The sequence below is a fragment of the Natrix helvetica genome, assembly GCF_964273705.1.
Source record: "Natrix helvetica genome assembly, chromosome: 3".
Lineage (NCBI taxonomy): Eukaryota > Metazoa > Chordata > Lepidosauria > Squamata > Natricidae > Natrix > Natrix helvetica.
Genome location: NC_138549.1, coordinates 176,895,320 through 176,920,744, shown reverse-complemented (window position 1 = coordinate 176,920,744; position 25,425 = coordinate 176,895,320). Strand labels below are relative to the sequence as shown.

The 25,425-nt window shown below is 43.6% G+C and overlaps 1 protein-coding gene across 1 annotated transcript; it reads right to left on the bottom strand.

Moving 5' to 3' along the window:
• Nucleotides 1-25,425, bottom strand: LOC309389569 (BPI fold-containing family B member 3-like; the record flags this gene model as incomplete). The annotated part of the gene is given in 16 exon segments (XM_081948108.1): nucleotides 1-210; nucleotides 1,431-1,507; nucleotides 2,092-2,155; nucleotides 3,195-3,231; nucleotides 4,815-4,882; nucleotides 5,999-6,166; nucleotides 9,054-9,107; nucleotides 10,568-10,750; nucleotides 13,323-13,414; nucleotides 14,723-14,783; nucleotides 17,012-17,075; nucleotides 18,369-18,509; nucleotides 20,969-21,066; nucleotides 21,069-21,070; nucleotides 22,517-22,930; nucleotides 25,314-25,425. Coding segments are annotated over 16 exon segments (1,665 nt in total). The 3' UTR covers nucleotides 1-180.

The following is a 25,425-nucleotide window of genomic DNA, read 5'->3' as shown; positions in this document are numbered from 1 at the left end:
ATTTTCAGGTATAATAAGGTTGTCCATGGTGGACAGATGAAAGTCTAATCTGAATTGGGCTGAAACAACAGAGGGAGAAGTTAGGATGGGCTGAGATTCACTCGCTTCAGGAATTGGCAGGAGGTGGAGGGAAAGGAGCTCCTTCTTCTGACTTGGAGTCTTCTTCCTTCGGGGTCTTATTTAGGGGGTCTTATTGATCACCACCATCTCCTGGAAAGCAGAAAAGAGGAGTGTTCAGAAGCAGCCAAAGAGATCTAAAGGACAGATGCAGGGAGGGCAAGGGCTTCCAGCTGTGATGGGATTAATATGGTCTCCAGGACTTCAAGTAGGGGGATCTTATTGTCCACACCCATGACTTCATTCTAGAATATTGGATGGAGCACAGGTTGAAGAGAGATCTGGCTGGCATGGGACTTGATCTGAGTCAAATAAATACTTCCCCCCTCTCTCTCCCTCTCTCCTTCTATCTCTCTCTTTCCCTCCCTTCCTCCCTTCCTTCTTTCCTCCCTTCCCCCCTTCCTCCCTAACTTCCTTCTTTCCTTTCACCATCCATCTTCCCTTCTTTCCTTTCTTCTTTCCTTTCTGACCTTCCTTCTTCCTTTCCTTCCTTTCTTCCTCCTTCCCTTATTATATAAATTGGGTTTGTTTTTTGGACTGTTTCTAATTTCCTTTTAACTTTTGTACTGTGTATTTTTTAATGCTGTACGCCGCCCTGAGTCCTTGGGAGAAGGGCGGCATATAAATCTAATAAATCCAAATCCAAACCCAAATCCAATCCTTCCTTCTTTCTTTTCTCCATCCATCTTCCCTTCTTCCCTCCTTCCTTCCTTCCACCATCCATCTTCCTTCCTTCCATCATCCATCTTCCTTCCTTCCCTCCCTCTCTCCCTCCCTTCCTTCCACCATCCATCTTCCCTTCTTTCCTTCCTTCTTTCCTTTCCTACCTCCCTTCTTCCTTTCCTCCTTTCCTTTCTTCCTCCTTCCCTTCCTTCTCTTTTCTCCATCCATTTTCCCTCCCTCCCTCCTTCCTTCCTTCCACCATCCATCTTCCTTCCTTCCTTCCTTCCCTCCCTATCTCCCTCCCTCCCTCCCTTCCACCATCCATCTTCCCTTCTTTCCTTCCTTCTTTCCTTTCCTACTTCCCTTCTTCCTTTCCTTCTTTCTTTCCTTCCTTCCTTCCCTCCCTCCCTCCTACCATCCATCTTCCTTCCTTCCTTTCCTTTCTCCATCCTCCTCCCTCCCTCCCTCCCTTGCAACATCTAAATCCTGGACTTTGTAAAGTGAAGGTAAGTTTCCTCTTGAATGTGGAGATAAAAACATGGCATTTCCTCCTTAGGAATTCTCAGCAACCTATGACTAATTTCTTGAAGACAACGGCCAGCAGCCTTGAAGGAATCTTTTGTTCAGGAAATAAACAGCCAGGCTCTTACATCCAGGGTTTTAACCACACCATCGGCAAAGTTCAGGTTGAAAATATTCGGGAGTGGGATTCCGATGTTCAGGCCAACTAAACATAAGCAAGGAAACCACAGAATTAGGTCCCAAATCGTAGGCATTTGTTCAGAGCCAACATGATGTCACTTACTGTACTTTTTGCAAATTATGTAATGTGTAAAAGGTTCCCCTCGCACATATGTGCTAGTCGTTCCTGACTCTAGGGGGCGGTGCTCATCTCCGTTTCAAAGCCGAAGAGCCAGCGCTGTCCGAAGACGTCTCCGTGGTCAGGTGGCCTGCATGACTCAATGCCGAAGGCGCATGGAGCGCCGTTACCTTCCCACCAAAGGTGGTTCCTATTTTTCTACTTGCATTTGTTAGTATGTGTTTTTGAACAGCTAGGTTGGCAGAAGCTGGAACAAGTAACGGGAGCTCCCTCCGTTACGCAGCACTAGGGATTCGAACCGCCGACCTTTCTGATTGACAAGCTGAGCGTCTTAGCCACTGAGCCACTGCATCCCTACTTAATGTGTGTCATTTGCATAATGACACTGCTGTATAAGTGCATCATATATCTGGCCCCCTTCCCTGACAGCGACCCTGCTCACGACACAAAGTTTGTCGCAATGCAATTCTCTACAGCACCAGAAACCCCACCATTAATCAGAGGCAGGTATCCGATCTGAAGGATGTTTGTGACCCAGATCTTAAGGGCGTTTTCCTGCAAAACAAAACAAAAAGTGAAAAAGAATTACTGCAATCCTTTGCAAAAGGATTCTGCAGTTAGTAGCACATAGGCTGCATTTCACGTTTTCAGTTGCTGACACACACCCAGACCCAGCACAATCCCTCCCTCCCCATCTCTTAGCTAGGGTGAAGCATTGTGATTTTATGGGGTTTTTTATTTGCATAGTTTTATCTTTTTAATATTGTAAGCAGCCCAGAGTTATCCTGTGCTAAGACGGCCAATATGTGTAATACATATATACATAAAATAAAGTAAAATGAAATGAAATAAATAAATACATAAATAAAATAAATGAATAGAATAATAAAATAAGTAAAACAAAAATAAAAAATAACATAAAATAATAAAATAAACAGAATAGAATATTGCAGAATAGAATAGAATAATATATATATAAAATAAAATAAAATAGAAAACAGAATAGAAAAATAAAATAAAAAATAAAGTAAAATAATAAAGTAAAGTAAAGTAAGATAAAATAAGATAAGATAAAATAAAATAAAATAAACAAAAAATAAAATAATAATAAACCCCCATAGAGAGCTACCCCATCTCTGCAGATCCTGCAGAGGGAAACTTATTTATTCATATAGAGGGAGTCCTCAACTTACGACCATTCAATTAGTGGCTGTTTGAAGTCACAGCAGCACTGAAAAAAGTGACTTATTTTCTATTCTGTCTTTATTACTTTATAAATAACTCAAGGCACAAACACACTTTCCTCATCCTATTTTCTCCAAAACAACAACCCTGTGAGGTGGGTTGGGATGAGAGGAAGGGACTGGCTCAAAGTCACCCAGTCGGCTTCCATGCCTAAGGTGGGACTAGAACTCTTTATCTCCTGGTGATTGGCCCAAAGGCACCCAGCTGGCTTCCATGGTTAAGGAGGGACTAGAACTCCCTCCCTCTAATAAGAGCCTGAAGCATTCACCCAGCTATTTCTAATTCAATGAAATCAATGACATTATATCTTCTACATGTGTTGCAAATGCATGACAGGACATAGACTTACATCAAAGGAGCCCACGTTGGAGACATTGAGTGCGACACTGTGGGAAGAAATATGAAAATGAAGACACGTGTAGAAGCATCTGATATGTCTGAACAGACCACAGAGGTCCATCATGGGGGTCAGCAGCATCTGACCAGCGCATATCAGGCCCCTGCTGTCTGCTATATCCGGGTCAGGGGTCTCCAAACCTGGCCACTTTAAGACTTTGTGGACTCCAGGACTTCTTTGGAAAATAGGTGGATCCCCCACTTCTTTGTGGCAGATTAAAAGAGTTGGAAGGGACCTTGTAGGTCATCTAGTCCAACCCCCCCACCTAAGAAAGAGACCCTACACCATTTCCGACAGATGGCAGTCCAGTCTCTTCTTGAAAGCTTCCAGGGATGAAGCTCCCACGACTTCTGAAGGCAACTTCTGTTCCATTGGTTGGAGGGTACCTTGTAGGTCATCTAGTCCAACCCCACGCTCAAGCAGGAGACCCTGCACCATTTCTGACAGATGGCAGTCCAGTCTCTTCTTGAAAGCTTCCAGGGATGAAGCTCCCACAACTTCTGAAGGCAACTTCTCTTCCATCGGTTGAAGGTTCTCACTGCCAGAAAATTTCTCCTTATTTCTAGGTTGAATCTCTTGGATCAATTTCCATCCATTCTTTCTTGTTTGGCCTTGGAAAATATCTTGACCCCCTCCTCTCTGTGGCAGCCCCTCCAATATTGGAAGATGCTCTCCTGTCTCCCCTGGTCCTTCTCTTCACTAGACTAGCCAGGTCCAGTTCCTGCAACTGTTCATCATATGTTTTGGCCTCCAGTCCCCTCATCATCCTGGTTGCTCTTCTCTGCACTCTTTCCAGAGTCTCCACATCTTTTGTTATAGTGTGGGGACCAAAATTGGATGCAGCCCCTCAAATATTGGAAGATGCTATCATGTCATCCCTAGTTCTTATTTTCCTTATAGACCTTATAGACCCGATTCCTGCAATGGTTCTTCATATGTTTTACCCTCTGTTTCCCTAACTAGCTTGTGTATCTTCCCAATTTACTCATAGGAGGTCTAAGAAGCAAGACCAGGCATCTTTCCAGGATGGTTACGCTAAGAGCAGGACACTATGGGTTGGAAATTCTCCTGTGCAAGCTAAATAAGTTGTGGGTGTCCAACACTGGAGGTTTTTAAGAAGAGATTGGACAACCATTTGTCTGAAATGGTATAAGGTTTCCTGCCTGAGCTGGGGGTTGGACTAGAAGACCTCCAAGATCCCTTCCAACTTCTGTTGCTCTGAATCGGGTTGAAGGGCTCAAATGACTGACACACATCTATAAATAAGTCCTGTTAGTCCAAAGTAGAGGTGAAATTCACCACGTTCTGACCAGTTCTGGAGAACTGGCAATGGGAATTTTGAGTAGTTCGGAGAACCGGTAAATACCACCTCTGGCTGGCCCCACCCCCATCTATTCTCTGCCTCCCGAGTCCCAGCTGATCGGGAGGGAAGAGGGATTTTGCGGTAAGCTTCCCCTGCCATGCCCACCAAGCCACACCCACCAAGCCACGCCCATAGAAGCGGTAGTAAAAATTGAATCCCACCACTGATCCAAAGATTATGATCCCCTGCGTGATTTGGTGTTTGCTTACCTTTCTAAGGCCAATGAGATGCCCAGCTTGGTTCGTGTAACATTGAAGCTTCCACTCAGGCTGATATTCTGTAATCATAACATTGACTGCATGACTTTGATCCCTAGTAGTAACTAACATCATAGAGGACAAGGCGGATAGTAGCTCTTACTCCAGAGGGCTATCTATTAGCTTCAGTTTAGTTTTGATTAGAGGAGAGAAAAGGGCCTCTCTGGGTAATGTTTTCAGTAAGAAGACGCACTTTAGATTAATGTTTCCAGTTTCTTTGAAGCAACATTGAAGAATGTGAAAATCTGAGGAGACCCAGATGAGACTTGCTAGAGACAAGGACGTTGAAGTTTAATGAACTGTAAACTCGTTATAATGTAAACGCCACACCTCCTGAAAATTTAAATTGTCATTGATAAGATCACGCCAAGAATAAAAACCCAGCTGACTTTTGTGTCTAAAGTGGGACTAGAACTCACCGTCTCCTGGTGATTGGCCCAAAGACACCTAGCTGGGCTTTGTGCCTAAGGCAGGACTAGAATTCACAGTCTCCTTCTTTCTAGCCAGCTGCCTTCACCAGTAGACCAAACTCTCTTACAACTCCCTTGTCCCTACAACTTACCCCTGACACTGTCTGCCTTTTGTAGCCCCCATGGCCTTACTCAGAGACCTTGGGTTACCCCTTTGTATTTGGTGATCCAATATCTACTCAATTAGTGCCTACCCAGCCCACTAATTCCCCAACGTCAAATACTCAGAGACTAGGAAGCCTCATTACTCTGCCTTCCACAACAGGAAGGAAGCCATCTGAGTAACAGAGAAAAACGGCATCTTTTCTGGCCCAATGAACGGCTCTCTCTTGTAGACAGAAAACCTGAGGAGGGCCCCTACAACATGCTGGCACTCTGTGAATGCCCCATTGTGCTTGGAGAGAGCTTGCCAAGGAGCAGGAGACCTACCTCTGATAAGGTGGCCGGGTTTAGAAGCCGCAAAGACCCACTGGCTGCAACAACTACTCTTATCGGGGATAGACAGAATTAAAGCAGGTAGTAATTAGGGACAAGGAAGTTGAGAGATTAGAAAGAGGAGGCCCCAAGGGATCAGAGGCTGAGATTCACACATTCGTCTGGTGGCCCTTTCCAAGTCAAGGATCCCCCAACTAGCATCAGGAACCTGGTACTTCTCTTCTTACTCACCGCGTTCACGGTGAAGAGTGGGGTGAGTGTAGAGTTGGAATGGGAGAGAACTTGGAGGGCAGCACCCAGACGGATCTTGGCCTTCCCATTTTGCAAAGACACCAGTGGAAGGCCACGGATTCTAATCTTGACCACCAAGGGCAGCTCTTCTGTCCTAAGCTGAGGCAACTGTGGACAATCAGACAGAAGGAATGGTTAGGACACAGCAGGAGGGGCAGAACATTTCCCCAAAGGGCAACTGGACTATCCCCCACCCCCAAACATGTATTTCCTCAACCAAGAAGCTTCTTCAGTTCTTGGATGAGAAGATTCTTGGATGAGAAGCGAAACGTTTTCAAAATAAAAACTAAGAAAATTCATTTGCTGCCAGGGTCCCAAGTAACACCCCCAACGCAAGAAGACTCCAAGGCCTGAGGCTCCTCAAAGTTCCATTTTATTAGATATGTCCTATTGGCACATCTGGGAAAACCCAAATCTGAAAGCTTCCAATACTGAAAATAATTAACCCAGTTATGTTTCAGCTCAGTCTGCCAAGAATTCTAGGGAAAATTCACCCCGTCTTCCATTGCAGCTTGCTGAAACCTGTGATTGGGCCCAACCTAAGACCGTTGACCCAGCCTCCCCCTCCTCCAGGAGTGATAGATGGAGAAACTCACTATGAAGTGAAGAGAATTTTAGACTAGATCATACAGAGGTCAGTTACAGTATTTAGTGCATTGGAAGGGGTCCCCTTTGTCTGAAGCTACTTGGATGAAAAGTTGGGATGTAAAAGCTGATACATTCGTGAAACAATTCCATGATAAATTTCCTGATAAGCCAAAGCTCGCCCTCCATCGTGGGGGGAACAGATGGTTAGTTATGCTCATGTTAACCCCCACATTATTCTCTTTTCTGGATACGCTTTTCTTCTGAAGAGAGGCCGCCTGTCAGGCCTGCAGACATCTTTTCTTTTGGGTCTTTGGCCTGCCACACTTTCTATTCTTCTACTATGCATTTTCTATGGTGGGGAAATGAGAGGGGGGATTGTAAGGAGTTAGATGATATGTAGCCATAACAAGATTCTTTCTAGAAAGCTAAGGTCATCCTTTGTCTTTGCACCTCTGCACCTGACTAGAACTGGATGGGTGGAACTGTCAGCATGGCAATGGAGGATTGGACCATGTGATGGACTGGTGGGTGTGTAGGGGCAAGATCTTGAACTTTCAACGGGGTGGGGAAAACGGAGAAGCTTTCAGATTCGGGTTTTCCCAGGTGGGCCAACGTGGCTCTCTTAATCAATTGGAACTTTGACCAATTCTTTGCCTCGGACTCTGATTTAATTTTGGATGCTATTTGGAACCCTGACATTAGGTTTCCCCCACCCAAATGAAAGACCAGGTCCCTGCTCAGGGACATGGCCCAATCAAGGACCGTCCCAACTGGAGATGCCTCCCAGTCACACCATCGCAGCTGCAGGGCAAGATGTCCTTGACTCTCTGAGGAAGGAATGTTATTTTGACTATATCTATTCCACTACTTATGGTCTCCCCTCCCAATTTCCCACAGCATTACATGGGGCAGGCCTGAAGTCCCAATGCCAAAGATGTCTTCCAGGCCTGACAGTTTGAGACCTGGATGATGGAGAATCTCCATCGACATTCCTTGGTCATTATTTATTGACGTATTTAAAACATTTATATAGATGCCCATTTTCTAACCCACTCTGGGCAGCTCCCAACTTAAAAAAGCATTAAAGCCACACCTGTAAATCAAAACACTTGAAAAACATTGCAGGTAGCCATAGGTGGATTGTTCCCAGTTTGGACGAACCGGTAGTGGTAATTGGGCGTGGGTCACCAAACCGGTAGTGACAGCTGGCTGGCCATGCCCCTGAACTGGCTCCCTTGGACGCTTGCCCTGCCTCGCCTTAGCCACATGCATCCACACAACTGCCTCCTCCTGCCTACACACAGGTAAGCAGAAGTTGCACTAGCCTAGCACCCCCCCTCCCCACCGGCCAGCGTCTCCCAAACCTGCCACCGTTGCAGCCTGGCAAGCTTCGCGTGCTGGGGAGGGTGGTGGCAGGAGGAGAGGGCAGTGAGCTCAGCTGCAGCCCATACGAGCCAAGGAACTTCAGGGAGTCTCCCGTGTGTTGCACCCCCCTCCCCATCAGCTGGACAGCCAGCTGAGAAAGTGGAGAGCGAGCGGGCGAGCCCTGGGCCAGCATCCCTGTCTCCTTCCTCCAAGATCCGTGGCAGCGGGGAAAACGAGACTTCTTTGCCAGCCTCCCAGCTGGCAAAAGAGAAATTTTTGCAGTTCTGTGGGCGTGGCTAGGCGGGGGGGGGCATGTGACTGAGTGTGCATGAGTGATGTCAAGTTGGCCATGCCCACTCAGTCACATGCCGCCCCATCTAGCCACGCCCACAGAACCAGTAGTAAAAAAAATGAAATCCACCCCTGCAGATAGACATCAACTTACAACCATTCATTTAGTGACGGTTTGAAGTTTCAACAGCACTGAAAAAAAAGGGCTTTGGACCATTTTCCACACTTACAACCTGGTGCTCCACCTTATTGCAACATCTCCATGATCACATGATCAAAATTCAGACACTTGGGAACTGATTCATATTTATGACGGTCGCAGTATCTGGGGAGTCCTGCGATGCCTTTTTTATAACCATGAGCAAAGTCAACGGGGAAGCCAGATTCACTTAAAGACTGTCTTACGGACTTAACAGTTGCAGTGATTCACTTCAAAGCCGGTGCTTAAATTCATTTAACAGCTGTCTCGCTTAGCGAGAGAAAGTTTGGGCTCTCTTGTAGTCGTAAGTCGAGCACGCACTGTGAAAGCAGCGAAAAAACTGGCACTGAGTCAAACTTTGGATGCCAGTCACCTGATCTTATCCCAGAGCTTAGCAGGGGTGTCCAAACTTGGGAACTTTAAGACTTGTAGACTTCAACTCCCAGAATTCCCCAGCCCACAAGTCTTAAAGTTCCCAAGTTTGGACACCCCTGGAGCCTTAGAGGGAAAAGGCCAATTATGATCATGAGATCTTTTGTAGGGAGATTTTACCTCAGGAAGCACAGACTGAAGAGCCGACGTTGTCATTGGAACAGATCCACCAAGCTAGAAGAAACCACAACAACACAGCATGGTCAGACAACACAACTCCTTAAACGTCTCATTTGCAGTTGCCCCACCTTTTTTCTATCTGATATGGTGGTTTCTTTCGCTTCAGACTGCCACCACAAAAGACAAATCATATTCACTCCTTTCCCCAGAAAATAATTACATCTTGAGCAAGACAACAGAGGCGTAGAAACAAGATCAGGTGAAGTATTAATGCCATTTTGTAAAGCCTTAATAAGGCCACACCTGGAATACTGCAACTGATTTTGGTCACCACATTACAAAAAAGGTGTTGAGATTTGGAAAAAGTGCAGAGAAGAGCAACCGATTAAAGGCCTGAAGAAAAAAATATATACAAAGAACAGTTGCAGGATTTGGGTTTGGCTAGACCTAGAGAAAAGAAGGACTAGGAGGGACATGATAGCAGGATTCCAGTACTTGAGGGGCTGCCACAAAGAAGGGGGGGGTCAAATTATTCTCCAAACCACCAGAAGGCAGAACAAGAAGCAACGGATGGAAACTAATCAAAGAGAGAAGCAACCTAGAACTAAGGAGAAACTTCCTAACAGTCAGGACAATCAATCAGTGGAACGGAAGTTGCCTCCAGAAGTTGTAGGTGCTTCATCACTGGAGGTTTTTAAGAAGAGACTAGACAGACACTTATCTAAAATGGTATAAGGTCTCCTGCTAAGGCTGGACTAGAAGACTTCCAAGGTCCCTTCCAGGTCTATTCTATTCTAAAAGTTGGAAAAGCTACACAATGTCATTTGATAGGTAGAACTAGGAATTACCCATCTGGACACTCAGTTGAAGATACTTTCTCTTCCATTCGTGATCACCAAGAGTTGCCATTAGAAAAAGGAATAATTAAAAAAGGAAGTTGCCTAACTAGAGTAGATGAAAAGGCCAATGATAACATTAAGAAGTTTCCAAGGATTTTTTTTTCTTGGTGAAAGCAAAGGAGCTGACAAAGTAGAATAATTCAGAGATTTAAGCCCCAGGAACAAATTCCCTTTTTATAATTTGGGATTACAGGTCATAATCACATAATCCCTTAATTTGGGATTACATGGTCATAATCACATAATCCCTTAATTTGGGATTACAGGGTCATAAACCCATAATCCACTAATTTGGGATTACATGGTCATAAACCCATAATCCATTGATTTGGGATTGGAGGGTCATAAACCCATAATCCCTCAATTTGGGATTACAGGGTAGAGTCAGGGCAACTGGATGCAGCTGGGCATTTACTGGCTGGATTCCCTTCCTGATGCCTACACAGAGTTCGTAGCCCATATGTTCTCTTTGTACCCTGATAGAGAAACATCTACCGCTACCTACAATTGGACTCCCAACTTCCAAATGGGAGGCGAGAGTCTTCCCTACTAGCCGCCACTCCTCTCATATCTATGGTTCACAAATAGCTTTTGTCGCTTGTCGAGATGGCTCACCGCCAGTTCAGTGAGGTCTACGTTTAACCCTCCTTTCGATACGAGCATCTGGAACACCGAAGAAAGCAGGCTGAGGGGAAGCATCAGCTGCGAAGTACGGTCCATCGCGGGAGGTAGAGGCAAAGAGCTGTTTGGGGCTCCAGGAAGATCCACAGGTTGGCCATTGAGGTCGGTCATCATAAGCTGGAAAAGGTCAAGAGAGAATTTATTGAAGAGCAAAAAACCAACCATCAGATAAAAGACCACATAGGTCAAAGATGCACAATGGGGGTGGGGGGGGAGGAGTCTCTGGAGAAACCCTCCCTAATTTCTCAGGCTGTAAAGGCGACCGTGGAAGATTAGTAGTTTCCGACATGCAATATTCCCTTAATGTAGCTGTCAGGCCTGCAGCCCTCTTTCCTTTTGGGTCTTTGGCCTGCCACACTTTCTATTATTTTGCTAGGCGTTTTCTATTGTGGGAAAATGGGAGGAGGGATTGTATGGAGTTAGATGATATGTAGCCATAACAAAATTCTTTCTAGAAAGCCAAGGTCATCCTTGGAACCTCTGCCAGAACTGGATGGGTGGACGCTGCCAGCGTGGCAGTGGGAGATTGGACCATGGGATGGGCTTGTGGGTGTGGGGGCAAGATCTTTAACTTTCAGCTGGGTGGGGAAAACCTGGAAGCTTTCAGATTCAGGTTTCTCCAGATGTGCCAACATGGCTCTCTTCATCAATTGGAACTTTGAGCAACACTTTGCCTTGGACTCTGATTTACTTTTGGATGCGATTTGGAGTCCTGACATTAGCTTTAGGAAACAGAAAAGGAAAGGTCATAGTCCATAGTTGCACAATGGGGGGGGATTCTCAGAAGGGACCCTCCGAGTCTCTCAGTCTGTAAAGGAGACGGTGAGAGATTTACACTTTCAGATTTCCATTAATGTAGCTTGACAATCAAGGATAATTCATTTGTAGCTAGTCCCCGTTGCGTAGCAACTATTCAAAGTTACGACCTACTGGGAAAAGGGAGTTGTGACCCAATTCCAATGGTCACTCCCTGGTCGTGTGACTGCACTTCCAACATCTGCAACACAGATGCATTTACAGCTGTTTGCAGTGTCCCCAGGTCATGTGACTGCATTTTTACGATAGTTTAGCCCCAAACTTGAAGTTACTTCTGGTTTTCTGTAAAACCGCATCTTAACGACCAATGGATTCACTTAGCAACTGTGGTATTCATTTAATGACTGTCACTTTTGTTTGAAACTACCTCATTCACATAATGACCTGCTAGAAATATTGTAAAATCAGGGCAATTATGTGACCAACTCAAATTATATGTCACAACATATGGCCATAATGGGCAAGGTCAATTATGATTGTATGTCAAGGACTACCTGTATCTGGTTGTGTTTCCTGTCTGGTCCACCTGAAAGGTTCCTTCTGTACCCCAGAGGCAAAAGTGGGAAAGGACACAGACCCATTTTTGACATGTTTATTCACTCTAGGAATTGGCCTCCATCTCTGGGAAGTGACAGATAATCCTACTTGCAAGCAGTTCACAAAACATGATTGACTGGGGAAGTTAGATTTGTTCCATTAATTCCAGGGCTGTTGGATTAATTAACCCCAAATGGATTGACCATCTGGGCTTAATTACGTGGGTTAAGGCACGCTCAACAGTGCAATCTTAAACATGCCCACCGAAAAGCAAAGCTCGCTAGCTTGAGGAATTTTTATTTTCAGGAAAACTTTCAGAGAAAGAGTGGCAGAAACTGCAGGCGGCGTCAAAAGAGGCACCAGCCTAGAATCCCTCCGTAGTCACAAGCAATCTAAAGCCAACCCTCCTTGGTTCCCATGGACCCTTCTCTAATTCCGAGCAAAGGCCAATCGTTCATTGAGAAGATTCCTGGGCATAGACAATTTTGCAAATAAATAAGTTAATTTGAAGTTATTTATTTGCAAAATAAGGAGGGGGGGGAGGAGGGGGAGAGAGAAGCAAATATTATGATTATTATGTTTAATATTACTATTTTAATATTATAGAATTAATATGAACGTAATAAAAATTGTTGTATATTTATACCCGGATGACACACTGTTTAATTGAAGATGGAATTAATATATTAAAAAAATAAAAGAAGGAGGAGGAGGAGAAGGAAGGAGAGGAAGAGGAGAAGGAGAACAGGAGGAGGAAGAAGAGGACAAGGAAAGGGCAGGAGAAGGAGAAGAATGGAAGAAGGGGAAGGGGAAGGAGGCAAAGAGAAGAAAGAGAAAAGGAGGAGGGGGGAGGAGGAAGATGAAGAAAGCGCGGGAGGGGAGGAGGAGGAGAGAAGGAGAAGGAGTAAAAGAGGAGGAAGAAGAGGAGAAGGAGGGGGAGGAGGAAGAAGAAGAAGAGGAGGAGCGGGAGGGGGAAAGGAGGAAGAGGAAGAGGAGAGGAGGAGGAGAAGGAGAAGAAGAGGAGGAAGAGGAGGAGGAGGAAGGGAGGAGGAGGAAGAAGAAGAGGAGGAGGAGGAGGAGAGGAGGAGGAGGAGGAGGAGGAGAGGAGGAGGAGGAGGAGGAGGAGAGGAGGAGGAGAAGAAGAGGAGGAGGAGAAGGGGAAGAGGAGGAGAAGGAGAAGAGGAGGAAGAGGAGGAGAAGGAGAAGGGGAGGAAGAGGAGGAGAAGGAGAGGAGGAAGAAGAAGAGGAGGAGAAGAAGAAGAAGAAGAAGAGGAGGGGGAGGGGAGGGGAGGAGGAACCGCTCAGGCATTGGAGACAAGGGGAAAACGGGACTTACGTTTAGATTCAGAACAATCTGTTGTCCCTTGAACAGAGGCAAACCAGCCAGGGTGTAATGCAGATTTCCAAGAATGCCAAAGGGACACACAGCTGTCAGGGGTGAAGCAAAAAGGGACTGAGAGGGAGGAAAAACACAACTGCCCAGCACCTTTGGGGAATTCTCTTAGAAGGGCCAGTGCTGCACATGCACCAGCTGTGAGGATACGGCTAGTCCTCAACATAGGACCAACCTTTACGTTTCTAGGTTCTATCACATCTCAAGACCTAAAATGGAACACCTAACATCAAAAACGTCATCAAAAGAGCACAATAAAGAATGTTCTTTCTGTGCCAACTCTGGAAGCTCAGAGTGCCCAAAGAGCTGCTGATTCTGTTCTACAGAGGAAGGATTGAGTCTGTGGAATTATATTCAAATATATTTCATTATTGAGTCCGTCCTCTGCACCTCCATAACCGTCTGGTTTGCCTCTGCAACCCAACAAGGCAGACGGAGACTTCAGAGGGTAATCAGAACGGCAGAAAAGACAATGGCTCCCAACCTGCCTTCCGCTGAGGACCTGCACGAGTCAGAAAGAGGCCCGTGAAAATATCTACAGACCCCTCGCATCCTGGACATAAATTGTTTCAACTCCCACCCTCAAAACGACGCTATAGATAGAGTACTGCACACCAGAACAAGTAGACCAGGGGTGTCCAAACTTGGCAACTTTAAGACTTGTGGACTTCAACTCTCAGAATTCCCCAGCCAGCTCTGCCCTGAACTAGACACAAGGACAGTTTTCCCTGAACGCCGTCACTCTGCTAAACAAAGAATTCCCTCAACACTGTCAGATCCATTCTTCACTAAGGCTGCATTGCTATTCCTATTCGTCTTCTCATCATTCTTAGTGCCTATCTCTTCCCACTTATGACTATAACCATGTTGCTTGTATCTTTACAATTTATATTGTTTTACTTCTATAACAACCGTTTTGCTTAGCGATGGAAATTTTGGGCCCAATTGTGGTCGTAAGTTGAGGACTGCTGTCAGTATCTGTAAGTATGTTCTTTCCCTGGTATTGGTGCACCTCAACTTTGTAGACCCTGTAGCATTTGTTCAGGGTCTTCTGCTTGAGGAGGGACTAGAAGACCTCAACGGTCCCTTCCAACTTGGTTGATGTTCTATGATATTCTGTGTTCAAGAGATATTTTTTCTGTGTACATGTAAGGCATTACAATTACAGGACTGTACATGCCAGAGTAATTCTGCTTTGCACACCAAAATGATGAGAAATTTAATGGAGGCATCTAAGTTACTTCCCTGGTGGTCAAACATTGGGTAAGTGGCTTCTGAAAAATTAAAAATAAATAAGTAACCAAGGCAGAAGTACATCCCGACCATAAGAATACAATCCTTACTGTTGACTGTGTCAAGAACAGTGTTGAGAAGGTTTAGGACAACATCGACAACTGGACACAGCTGTAGCAGAGAAGAAAACACAGGCATAGAATCAAAATCACGTGAAGTATTAGCACCACTTTGTAAAGCCCTAGTAAGGCCACACCTGGAATCCTGCATCTAGTTTTGGTCACCACATTGCAAAAAAGATGTTGAGACTTTGGAGAAAGTGCAGAGAAGAGCAACTAAGAGGATTAAAGGCCTGGAGACTAAAACATGTGAAGAATGGCTGCAGGATTTGGGTTTGGCCAGTCTAGAGAAAAGAAGGGCTGGGGGTGACATGATAGCAGGATTCCAGTATTTGAGGGGCTGCCCTAAAGAGGAGGGGGTCAACCTATTCTCCAAAACATCTGAAGGCAGGGCAAAAACAAAGGATGGACACTAATCAAGGAGAGGAATTAAGAAGAAACTTCCTACAGTGAGGACAATTAACCAGTGGAACAGCTGGCCTCCAGAAATCATGGGTTCTTCCTCACTGGAGGCTTTCAAGAAGAAATTGGACAGCCAATTGTCTGGAATGGTATAGGTGCTCCTGCTTGAGCATGGGGTTGGACTAGAAGACCTCCAAGGTCCCTTCCAACCTAGTTATTCATTATTCTTGTTATTTTTTTTAATCAAGGTTTTATTATTATTATTATTTGTTACATAATTAAAATTCTCTTGTCCAGTTTTCCCCTTCAATATTTCCGCATATACATAATTCATTTTACATTGTATTTCCAATTCCATTTCACTTTTAGCCGTACTTCTTTTTTCTCCAACGTTTAATTTTTATTATATGCATAAACAATGTCATTATTCCCTTCCCTTTAGAGATTAAACCAAATTTATCATTTCCTTTCCATTCTATAAATAACATGTGTCTCCACATTCAGTTCTTTATAAAGTAAGCATTTAACACAATTAATTTGCACACTTAAAAATGTTGATATAGTTCCCACACATCTTGATTAGGAATATACTATTGCCATGTTTAAGGTATTTCATTTCATTTGACTAATCCCCTATTCCTAAGTTTTTCTTTTCTCTTTTTCTTCTTTCTATATGTCTGATATCTTCCCTTCTGAATCTTTTCTATCACTTTTCAATAGATTGCCTGGATAACTGTCCCCGTAGTTTTCCTTTTCCACTTCCCGTCGTTTCTCTCTTTATTTTTGGCTAATTTCTTTTCTGGATTCCATTTTCCTTTTTTTCCTCTCTACTCTTTCTATAAATCTCAATAGAATGGTCTCACTGAGTTTTGTTTGAGGGGAGACATGATAGCAGTGTTCCAATATCTCAGGGGTTGCCCCAAAGAAGAGGGAGTCAAGCTATTCTCCAAGGCACCTGTGGACAGAACAAGAAGCAATTATATTCAATTCTTTCATGATTATTTAGATAATGAAGAGTGGCATCATTATAAATATGCAGAGAGAAAAGGCAAACATCTTTGCAAACAGAGCTGCACTTCATTCGCTCGAGAAAGAGAAAGGGAAAAATCTGGTCGCCACGATGTAGAAAAGATGTGGAGACTCTAGAAAGAGTGCAGAGAAGAGCAACAAAGATGATTAGGGGACTGGAGGCTGAAACATATGAAGAACGGTTGCAGGAACTGGGTATGTTCAGCTTAAGAGAAAGAAGGACTAGGGGAGACATGATAGCAGTCTTCCAATATCTCAGGGGTTGCCACAAAGAAGAGGGAGTCAAACTATTCTCCAAGGCACCTGAAGGCAGGACCAAGAAGCAATGGGTGGAAACTAATCAAGGAGAGAAGCAACTTAGAACTGAGGAGAAACTTCCTGACAGTTACAACAATTAATCAGTGGAACAGCTTGCCTCCAGAAGTTGTGAATGCCCCAACACTGGAAGTCTTTAAGAAGATGTTGGATAGCCATTTGTCTGGAACGGTATAGGGTTTCCTGCCTAGGCAGGGGGTTGGACTAGAAGACCTCCAAGGTCCCTTCCAACTCTACTATTGTATTGTATTGTTTCGTTTTCTACCTTGTTTGCTTCTTGATCATTTGTGTCCCTTGTCTGTTCCTCTCCTACTTCCTATCTTCTTGTTATTTTTTTCTATCCAGTCAGGCCCCTGAATCATCTCATCTCACTCCAGTCAATTGATCTGGTGGTCTTCTCTTAGTCCAGCAGAATCTAATGCACTTCTTGACCCTGCAAGCCTATTCTGGCATTGTCCTCTCTGACTGATGGCCCAGAGGGTGCATTTGTGTTCATTGACGGGGGATGGGGTAGAGTTCAGTAGAAAGACTCACCAAACCAGGGAGGAGTTTATTCAAAAGAACACTCAGGACGTTGTCCAAGGACAATGGAAGGAGCCTGAAAAAGGAGTGGGATTATTAAACCTTATTAAAAAGTCTGCTCTATCATTCTTTGCCACATAAAAGCTTTTGTTGTCCCACAAGCGAAAAATCAAGCTTCTTCCTAGGGCAACACTGGGACCAATCCTATAGCTTCCTGTTGCAGGACGTCCTCAACCACAATTAGGCCAAAATTGTTGTTGGTCGTTAAGTGAGTTTTTTCCTCATTTTACAAACATTCTTGCCACCGTCGTTAAGTGAATCGCTGCAGTGGTTAAGTCAGTAGCACAGTTGTTAAGTGAATCTGGCTTTCCCCATTGCTTTGTTTGCCAGAAAGTCGCAAAAGGAGAATCACGGGATGTTGGGACACATAAATATCAACCAGCTGTGAATTTTGATCACTTAACTATGGGACATAAGTGTGAAAAAAGCTCACTTTTTTCAGTGCTATTTAATTTCCAAGGTCACTAAATGGTTGTAAGTCCAGGATGATCTGTAACCACTTGGTGATCAATCTAGGATGTCCCCGAGACATTCAAGGTGGATGACAGCCACATCTGTGGGATCCAAGTCCCATCACTTTTGACAGCGCCTGTTAAATTGGGGCAAGGCTGGGGTCACACCCCTGGGGCTGCCATCTTGATTGATTGGTTGATTTTTCCTCTTTCTGAAGACCTTCCTTGACCGACTCAATGGTTTTCTTGGTGAGAAAACCTTTTGTTTTGATTCAATGGAGGAAATTATAAATTCGCCAAATTCAGCTTTTCCATCTCAGGGTGGCTGGGAAGTCTAGGATTTGTAGTCTCCTTACCCATCTGGAGGGCGATGCTGCTCCATAAGGTAAAGGTAAAGGTTCCCCTCGCACAGATGTGCTGGTCGTTCCCGACTCTAGGGGGCAGTGCTCATCTCCATTTCAAAGCCGAAGAGCCAGAGCTGTCCGAAGACGTCTCCGGGGTCATGTGGCCCGCATGACTAAAGGCCGAAGGCACTCAGAACGCTGTTACCTTCCCACCAAAGGTGGTTCCTGTTTTTCTACTTCCATTTTTATGTCCTTTCGAACTGCTAGGTTGGCAGAAGCTGGGACAAGTAACGGGAGCTCACTCCGTTACGTGGCGCTAGGGATTTGAACCGCCGAACTGCTGACCTTTCTCATCGACAAGCTCTTACCTCCTGAGCCACCGTGTCCCCTTTTGCTCCATAGACTGACCTTACTGGACGTTTTAGCATCCTTGACTCATCCATTCAAAAGCTGTCCTCCAAACACACACACACACACAGGTTAAGTGTCTATTTGTGATGTACGAAGACCCACCCAGACAAGATCCGAATGCCACCAAGGTTGGTCCGGCAGTTGTGAAGGAGAAGCTTGGGAGCTCCTGTCCTGCCCTGGACCAGTTGGGCGTTGGCTGTGATGTTCACTTCTACCAGGAGAGTCAATGGCCCCCCCAGAATCCTGAAAGAAATAAAGACGAGGCTGTTTATTGGATCTATGAGGAGACCCCCCCCCTCCCAGAAGAAGGAAATAGTTTGAGGAATATTAAAAGGAGTCACTCTTAATAGCCCCCCTCCCCTTAGCAGATATGTTCTGCCCATTAAGAAGGACGGGACCAGCCTATCTACAAAACAAAAGACCTCCAGCTCCAGGGGGATGAAGGGATGAAGAAGAACAGGACAGAATAGGATTAACCCACCAATGTTTAGCAGAGGACACAGAGCTCGCTGCATTGCGCAATCTCCTGAGGGGATTTCAGACATTGCGTCATCTGAGAGTAGTCCAAACTTCAACCAAACCGGGGAGCTCAGCCCAGGACCTCGCCCTGCATTCCCTCTTTTGCTTATAGAGCCAGCTGTATAGAGCTATATAGAGCCAAGACCACTCGCATCCTGGACATCACTTGTTTCAACTCAAAACGATGCCATAGAGCACTGGACACCAAGACAACTAAACACAAGGACAGTTTTTTACCCCAACGCCACCACGCTGCTAAACAACTAATTCCCTCACCACTGTCAAACCATTCACTAAGGCTGCATTGCTATTACTATTAGACTTCTCATCGCTCCTCTCCCCCATCTCCTCCCACTTATGACTGCAGGACTGTAACTTCTTTGCTTGTATCCTTACGATTTATATTGATATTGATTGTTTTCTGATTGCTTATTTGTACCCTATGACTATCATTAAGTGTTATACCTTATGATTCATGATGAATGTATCTTGTCTTTTTATGTACACTGAGAGCATCTGCACCAAAGACAAATTCCTTGTGTGTCCAGTCATACTTGGCCAATAAAGAATTCTATTCTATTCTATTCTATTCCATTCCTAATTCATATTCTATTCTACTCAATTCCTAATTCCTAATTCCTAATTCCTTATTCCTTATTCATATTCTATTCTATTCTATTCTATTCTATATTCTATTCTATGACCCCTACATAACCCCTACATGACCCCTACATGACCCCATAGGAATCTGCAAACAGCCAATAGAATACATGCTCTTGCACAGGAACAGGAAGCTCAAGTGCAAAGGCCAAGAGAAGGCATAAAAAAAAAACCCCACTCTAAACTCCATGTGGCCACCTGCACCAGAGGACCATGTGTTTGGTGGTTCTGCTTCATCATTAAACCTTCTTTCCAATCAGCTTCCATGTTTCCAGTGTCTTTCTCCCAGCCTGGAACTGAACTGGGTGGAAATTTCTTTCCACAGATCAACTCTAGTTTCCCAAAGAATCTTCAAATTTAGAGAGAGTGCTGGCTTTTTCCATCCATCACAAATATTTATTTATTAGGTTTATATCCCAAACATTTTTGCTAGAAGCTCAAGAAAGGTCAACTAATAGTTCCTTCTTCAACTCTGGCTCCAGAACAACAACTCTTAGAATGTACATCAAGCTCAAAATCCAAAATTAAGAGTAGATTTGAAGGTGGAATTCACTGATCACTGGCCAACACTTTCCATATGACACCAACCATCTTCCTTCTTTGGTTCCCTGATCTTGGCAGATGTCTTATGGCTTCTTAAAGGCATATCTCCCCTAACTATTATTCCTACCAAACCAAATCCTGATTTATTATTTGAAGGTACTACAATTTTCTAGTGGAGGAGAGATAATCAGAAGACCTCCCTTTCCTGAAAATCTCCTGTCCTACAGATCTTACTTTTGAATCAACCATGGTTGAAAGTTAGGGAGCTTCTCATGATAGCCTTACTTCCTCAGGATTAAAGCAGGCAAGATGGCGGGAGCCGTGTGGTGACCCAAGTTTTGGCACTTTTTGTGGCAAAGGCACTTACAAAAGGGGGCACGGCTTGGATTGCAATGGCCACCTCAATTGTTTTGAGTAACCACAACACAGAGGTCAATGGCTTCTCTTTCTCTACAAAATGGCTGACTCTACTCTACTCTACTCTACTCTACTCTACCCTACCCTACCCTACTCCATTCCATTCCATTCCATTCTATTCTATTCTGTATTCCTATTGCATTCCATTCTGTATTTCTCTTATCTTCTATCCTATCCTATCCTATTCCCATTCTCTTTTCTATTCTATTCTATTCTATTCCATATCTTCTATTCTATTCTATTTTATTCCATTACATTCTCTATTCTCTATTCTATTCTATTCTTATTCTTATTCTATTCCATTCCATTCCATATCTTCTATTTTATTTTATTCTATTCTTATTCTTATTCTTATTCTTATTATTCTTACTCTTACTCTTACTCTTATTCTATTCTATTCCATTCTCTATTCTATTCTATTCCATTCTTTCCTATTCTATTCTATCTCCAACTACATCAAAACTAAAGCTGGAAGGAAGGAAGAGACTAGGAAATGCTACCTGTGGAAATTTCATCCAAGAAAGGTAGCAAGATTTGCTATTTTACCAAGGAAGCCAACTCACGTGTTGCCCCTGAGGGCTACCTTGGTGTAAATGTTCAATCCAACTCCAACTGGAAAAAGATTCAGGGTAACTTTAGGAAGGATGATATCCACAAGCTTCAACCTGTAGATAAAAGTGAGCTTCATGGTTAGGATCAGAAACTAAAATTATGAAGAACATTCAGCGTCATAACTCCAAGTGGTGCGGTGGCCTAGAGGGGAAGCTGTCACCTCATAATCCAGAGGTGTGATCAGGATCAGAATCAGGAGTTCGATCCTAGGTAGAGTCAGATATTTCTCTCTCTGGGCACAGTGTGAATATATATGCTGAACAAAACTCTGCATTGGCAACAGGGAAGGGCATCCGGCCAGTAAACACTTGGCTTCATTCAATTGCCTAGACTCCACCACGCAAAGGATTATGGGGTCGTTAAAAGGAGATGACGATTCGACATCATAACCCTAGACAACTTAAATCTAACTTTTCTATGAAACTTAGGTTTTGCTGATCAACATTTGGGGTCTTGAAAATTTTAAATTAGTTGATTGGGAAAAGGGAATTGTATTAAAGCAGTTAATGATATACAGAGAATTAATGTAAATTAAAGTAAAAACACTAAAATATATTTTAAAAAGAATATGGAGGAAAGAGGAATGGAAAACAGCTAGAGGTTTTCATTGGAGTAAAATAGACTAATAGATGAAACAGGGAATGAGAACTTGGATTAACTTTGAAGGGGCAATTAATGACACTGCAGGTGTATTAAAAAGGAAATAAGGATAAGATGGAAAATATGGAAAGAGAACAATAGAGCTGAAATTTGAACAGAATTATGATGTAAAATAGATTATGTACATGGGAAGATGTAAAAAGGAAAAACAGCAGACAACACTTTGTTCATAAATATGTATGTGTAACAAAAAATAAAATAAAAACTTAATATTAAAAAAAACATTTGGGGTCTATGTATGTAATGGACTGTGTGCATCTCTCTCTCTCTCTCTCTCTCTCTCTCTCTCTCTCTCTCTCTCTGTGTGTGTGTGTGTGTGTGTACAAAGTGTGGGACAGAGAGAGAACTAGGACAGGAGAATAGTCTTCATCTCTATCTACTCAAAGTCAGGCAGGCAGTACAAAAAAAGCATGAAAACAAGCCTTAAGTGACCAGGTGAAGTTTTCCAAGGCTAACCAATTCAGAAGGAAGAAGAAAGAAAGTCAGAATTTAGTTGTAAGAACTCAGAAATCTAATTATCTGAAGTATTTGCTCTGCAGAAGACAACCAGATGTTGCCTTAAAAGTTTAAGTCATGTCTGCAACATGTCTGCAAGTTTCTATCTTGTTGGAGTCTTCTGTTGATTCAAGCCAAGACCTAAAGAACTGAAGATCTATTATTTAACATCAAGCCTAGGTATAAAATCTGACAATAGGTAACTCACCCCAGGAGACGTTCACGTCCAAGGACACCACCAAGAGGTCCTCCATTTGGACCTCCGAGGACACCACCAAGAAGTCCTCCACCTTGGCCCCCAAGGACACCACCTAGTGGACCTCTACCTCGGCCTCCAAGGACACTGCCAAGAAGTCCTCCATCTTGGCCTCCAAGGACATCACCAAGAAGTCCTCCATCCTGGCCTCCAAGGACACCACCAAGAAGTCCTCCATCTTGGCCTCCAAGGACACCACCAAGAAGTCCTCCATCTTGGCCTCCAAGAACACCACCAAGTGGACCTCCACCTTCGCCTCCAAGGACACCACCAAGAAGTCCTCCATCTTGCCCTCCAAGAACACCACCAAGTAGACCTCCACTTTGGCCTCCAAGGACACCATCAAGAGGTCCTCCACCTTGGCCTCCAAGGACACTGCCAAGAAGTCCTCCATCTTGCCCTCCAAGAACACCATCAAGTGGTCCTCCATTTTGGCCTCCACTCAACCCTCCTCCAGTAAGTCCTTGAAGCAGGTCATCTTTGGCCAGGACATTTGAGAGTACTGTAGAGGGTTGAGAGCAATTATTACAGGAGATAAATTAAAGTTAAACTCAGTCACTGAGCTGTTGTTTTTAGCAGCTGAAGCATAGTTTAGCTGAGTTACTAAAGTTATTCTTGATTGTTCTTAGTCTTCCATCCCACATGCCTGTCTCTTCTCTTTGGCCAAACTCACCTTTATTCATGTAGTAAAACCAGAACATTTGACGTATGTTGCTACAATTCCCAAAAGGTTAACATTTACTTTTTTTAAAAAAAGCATCAGTCTTCACGGATGAGGAGATAAGTTTGAACATGTGTTGGGAAAACACATTGAACCCCCCTAAATTCTTAGATAATGTTTCCCAAGTATGGAGTTGAGGGTAGCCCATACCAGCACAGTCTTCTGCAAAATATTTTCTGCAGCGCCTTCCAACTCAAATTGGATGAAGAAAGAAGTTCTGGAGAAGTTCAGGAGAAGAAAGCCACCCAATTGCTCTGCTGTTCAGCATTTGGGCAGAGATGGACCTACAGCTTAGTCTTAGGACCAGATTTCCATGATTGACCACTGAGACACTGTAGACCTCCTCAGACCCCTCCATTAGGAGGACGTTGAATGATCAGCAGAGGCCTCCAAGGACACCACCTATGACCTTTTTGGAACAGACTAGAATGTTGTAGAAGATGGAGGGGCAAGATAGTCAAGATGAAAGTTGAGCCTTAGAGATTCTCAGCCATCCAGGTCTTGGTTGTCCCAAAGCTGCTTTTTCAGGAGGCAACTGGAGTTTCTTTGTTTTTCCCTGAAGACATTTCGCTTCTCCTCCAAGAAGCTTCTTCAGTTCTGAGAACGGAGCTGGACTGAAGAAGCTTCTTGGAGGAAAAGCGAAACGTCTTCGAAGAAAAACAAGGGAAGTCCAGTTGCCTCCTGAAAAAGCACCTTTGGGATGAAAGTTGAGTGCACATAAAAAAAAGGAGTAAGGGTTCAGTCCTGCTGTTTTAAGCACTATCTTAACTTAGAGAAGAAAATATTAGTAGCTCAGGGATGAATTAAGTAGTCCTTGTTGCTCTCTGAGCTTGGCTGATTTCTTACAGACCTTTCATTGCACAACTAGATTCCACCCAACCTTCTAGCACTGATGATGTTCCCTAGTTGGGTAATGAAATGTCTGGGGAAAACCCTGGGGAAAGTTACTAGAATAATAAAAGTAAATAGGCTGAAGATAAGATATAATAACTACAAAAACAGGGAAAAGAAAAGAAAAAGAAGTTAGGGAAAGGGGAAGAAGAAGGAAAAGAATTAAAACTGGGATTTTTAAGAGCCCAAAAGAAAATGGTTAAAAGATGAAGAAAGGGAAAAAGAGTTATATTAGTAGGCTAAAGAGAATAGTAGTAAGATTATTATTGTGATGTAACTAATTAAGAAATAAAGAAATGATAGTATATTGTTAATGGTAGAAAAAAAATGTGAAAGAAATGCTCTCTACGTTTAAATTGAATTAGAGGATGTGTGTTATTTGTAGCAAAACATATCAAGGGAGAAAATGAGAAATGAAAATTTGGTTTGCTTTAAAGGGCAATTGAAGAAATGGTTTATGTAGTAAGAAAAATAAGTACAAAGATGAAAATAATAGAAGAGAATAATTTGGGTGAAAGTGAAAACGAAAACTATGATATAAAAAGGACGATGTAATCGAGAGGATGTAAAAGAAAAGACCATTTGTTCCTATAATATGTATGATTTGTATTAAAAAATAAAAACCTTGAATGGAAATGCTCAGGGGGCACCAAAAACCCCACAGTCTTCCTCCTCCTCCTCCTCTTCCTCCTCCTCCTCCTTTCTAGCACTGATGATGTTCCCTAGTTGGGTAATGAAATGTCTGCAAGAAAACCACCAAGCTCAGGGAGAACCAAGGAAGCTGTCATCTTGTTTTTTTGGATATTTGCCTGAAGATTCCACATTACTGGAAGACACTCAATCTGGAAAAGGCTTTGTCATAAAAATCTGAGGCAAACTTATAATTGGATTCCCCCACCCAATAGATCCTTCCATTCTCTGTAATCTCCCACAGAACATTTCAACCATCCAGGTCAAGATTGTCCCAAAGGAACTTTTTCCAAAAGGGAACTGGTCAAAAAAAAAACACCTTGGATTTTTTTTTTCCTTTGAAAATGTCTCACTTCACACCCAAGAAGTTTCTTCAGTTCTGAACTGAAGAAGCTTCTTGGATGAGAAGTGAAACGTTTTCAAAGAAAAATAAAATAAAATCAAGAAAGACCAGTTGCCTTTTGGAAAAAGCACCTTTGGGACTCCATATTAATAATCCAGGAGTTAAAGGCTTCAGAACGCAGCCATGGAATCTCCTTTCCAAAGTTTTGGTTTGCAAGAAGAGAAGGAAAATAAGACTCACAATTCTCCAAAACACCCTTGTCCACCTGGGCCACAGATAATAAGCTTTCTACTCCCCCTTGGCAGACGGGCAGGAGGCCACACAGGAAAAGAAGGGCCAAAGCCTTCAGCAT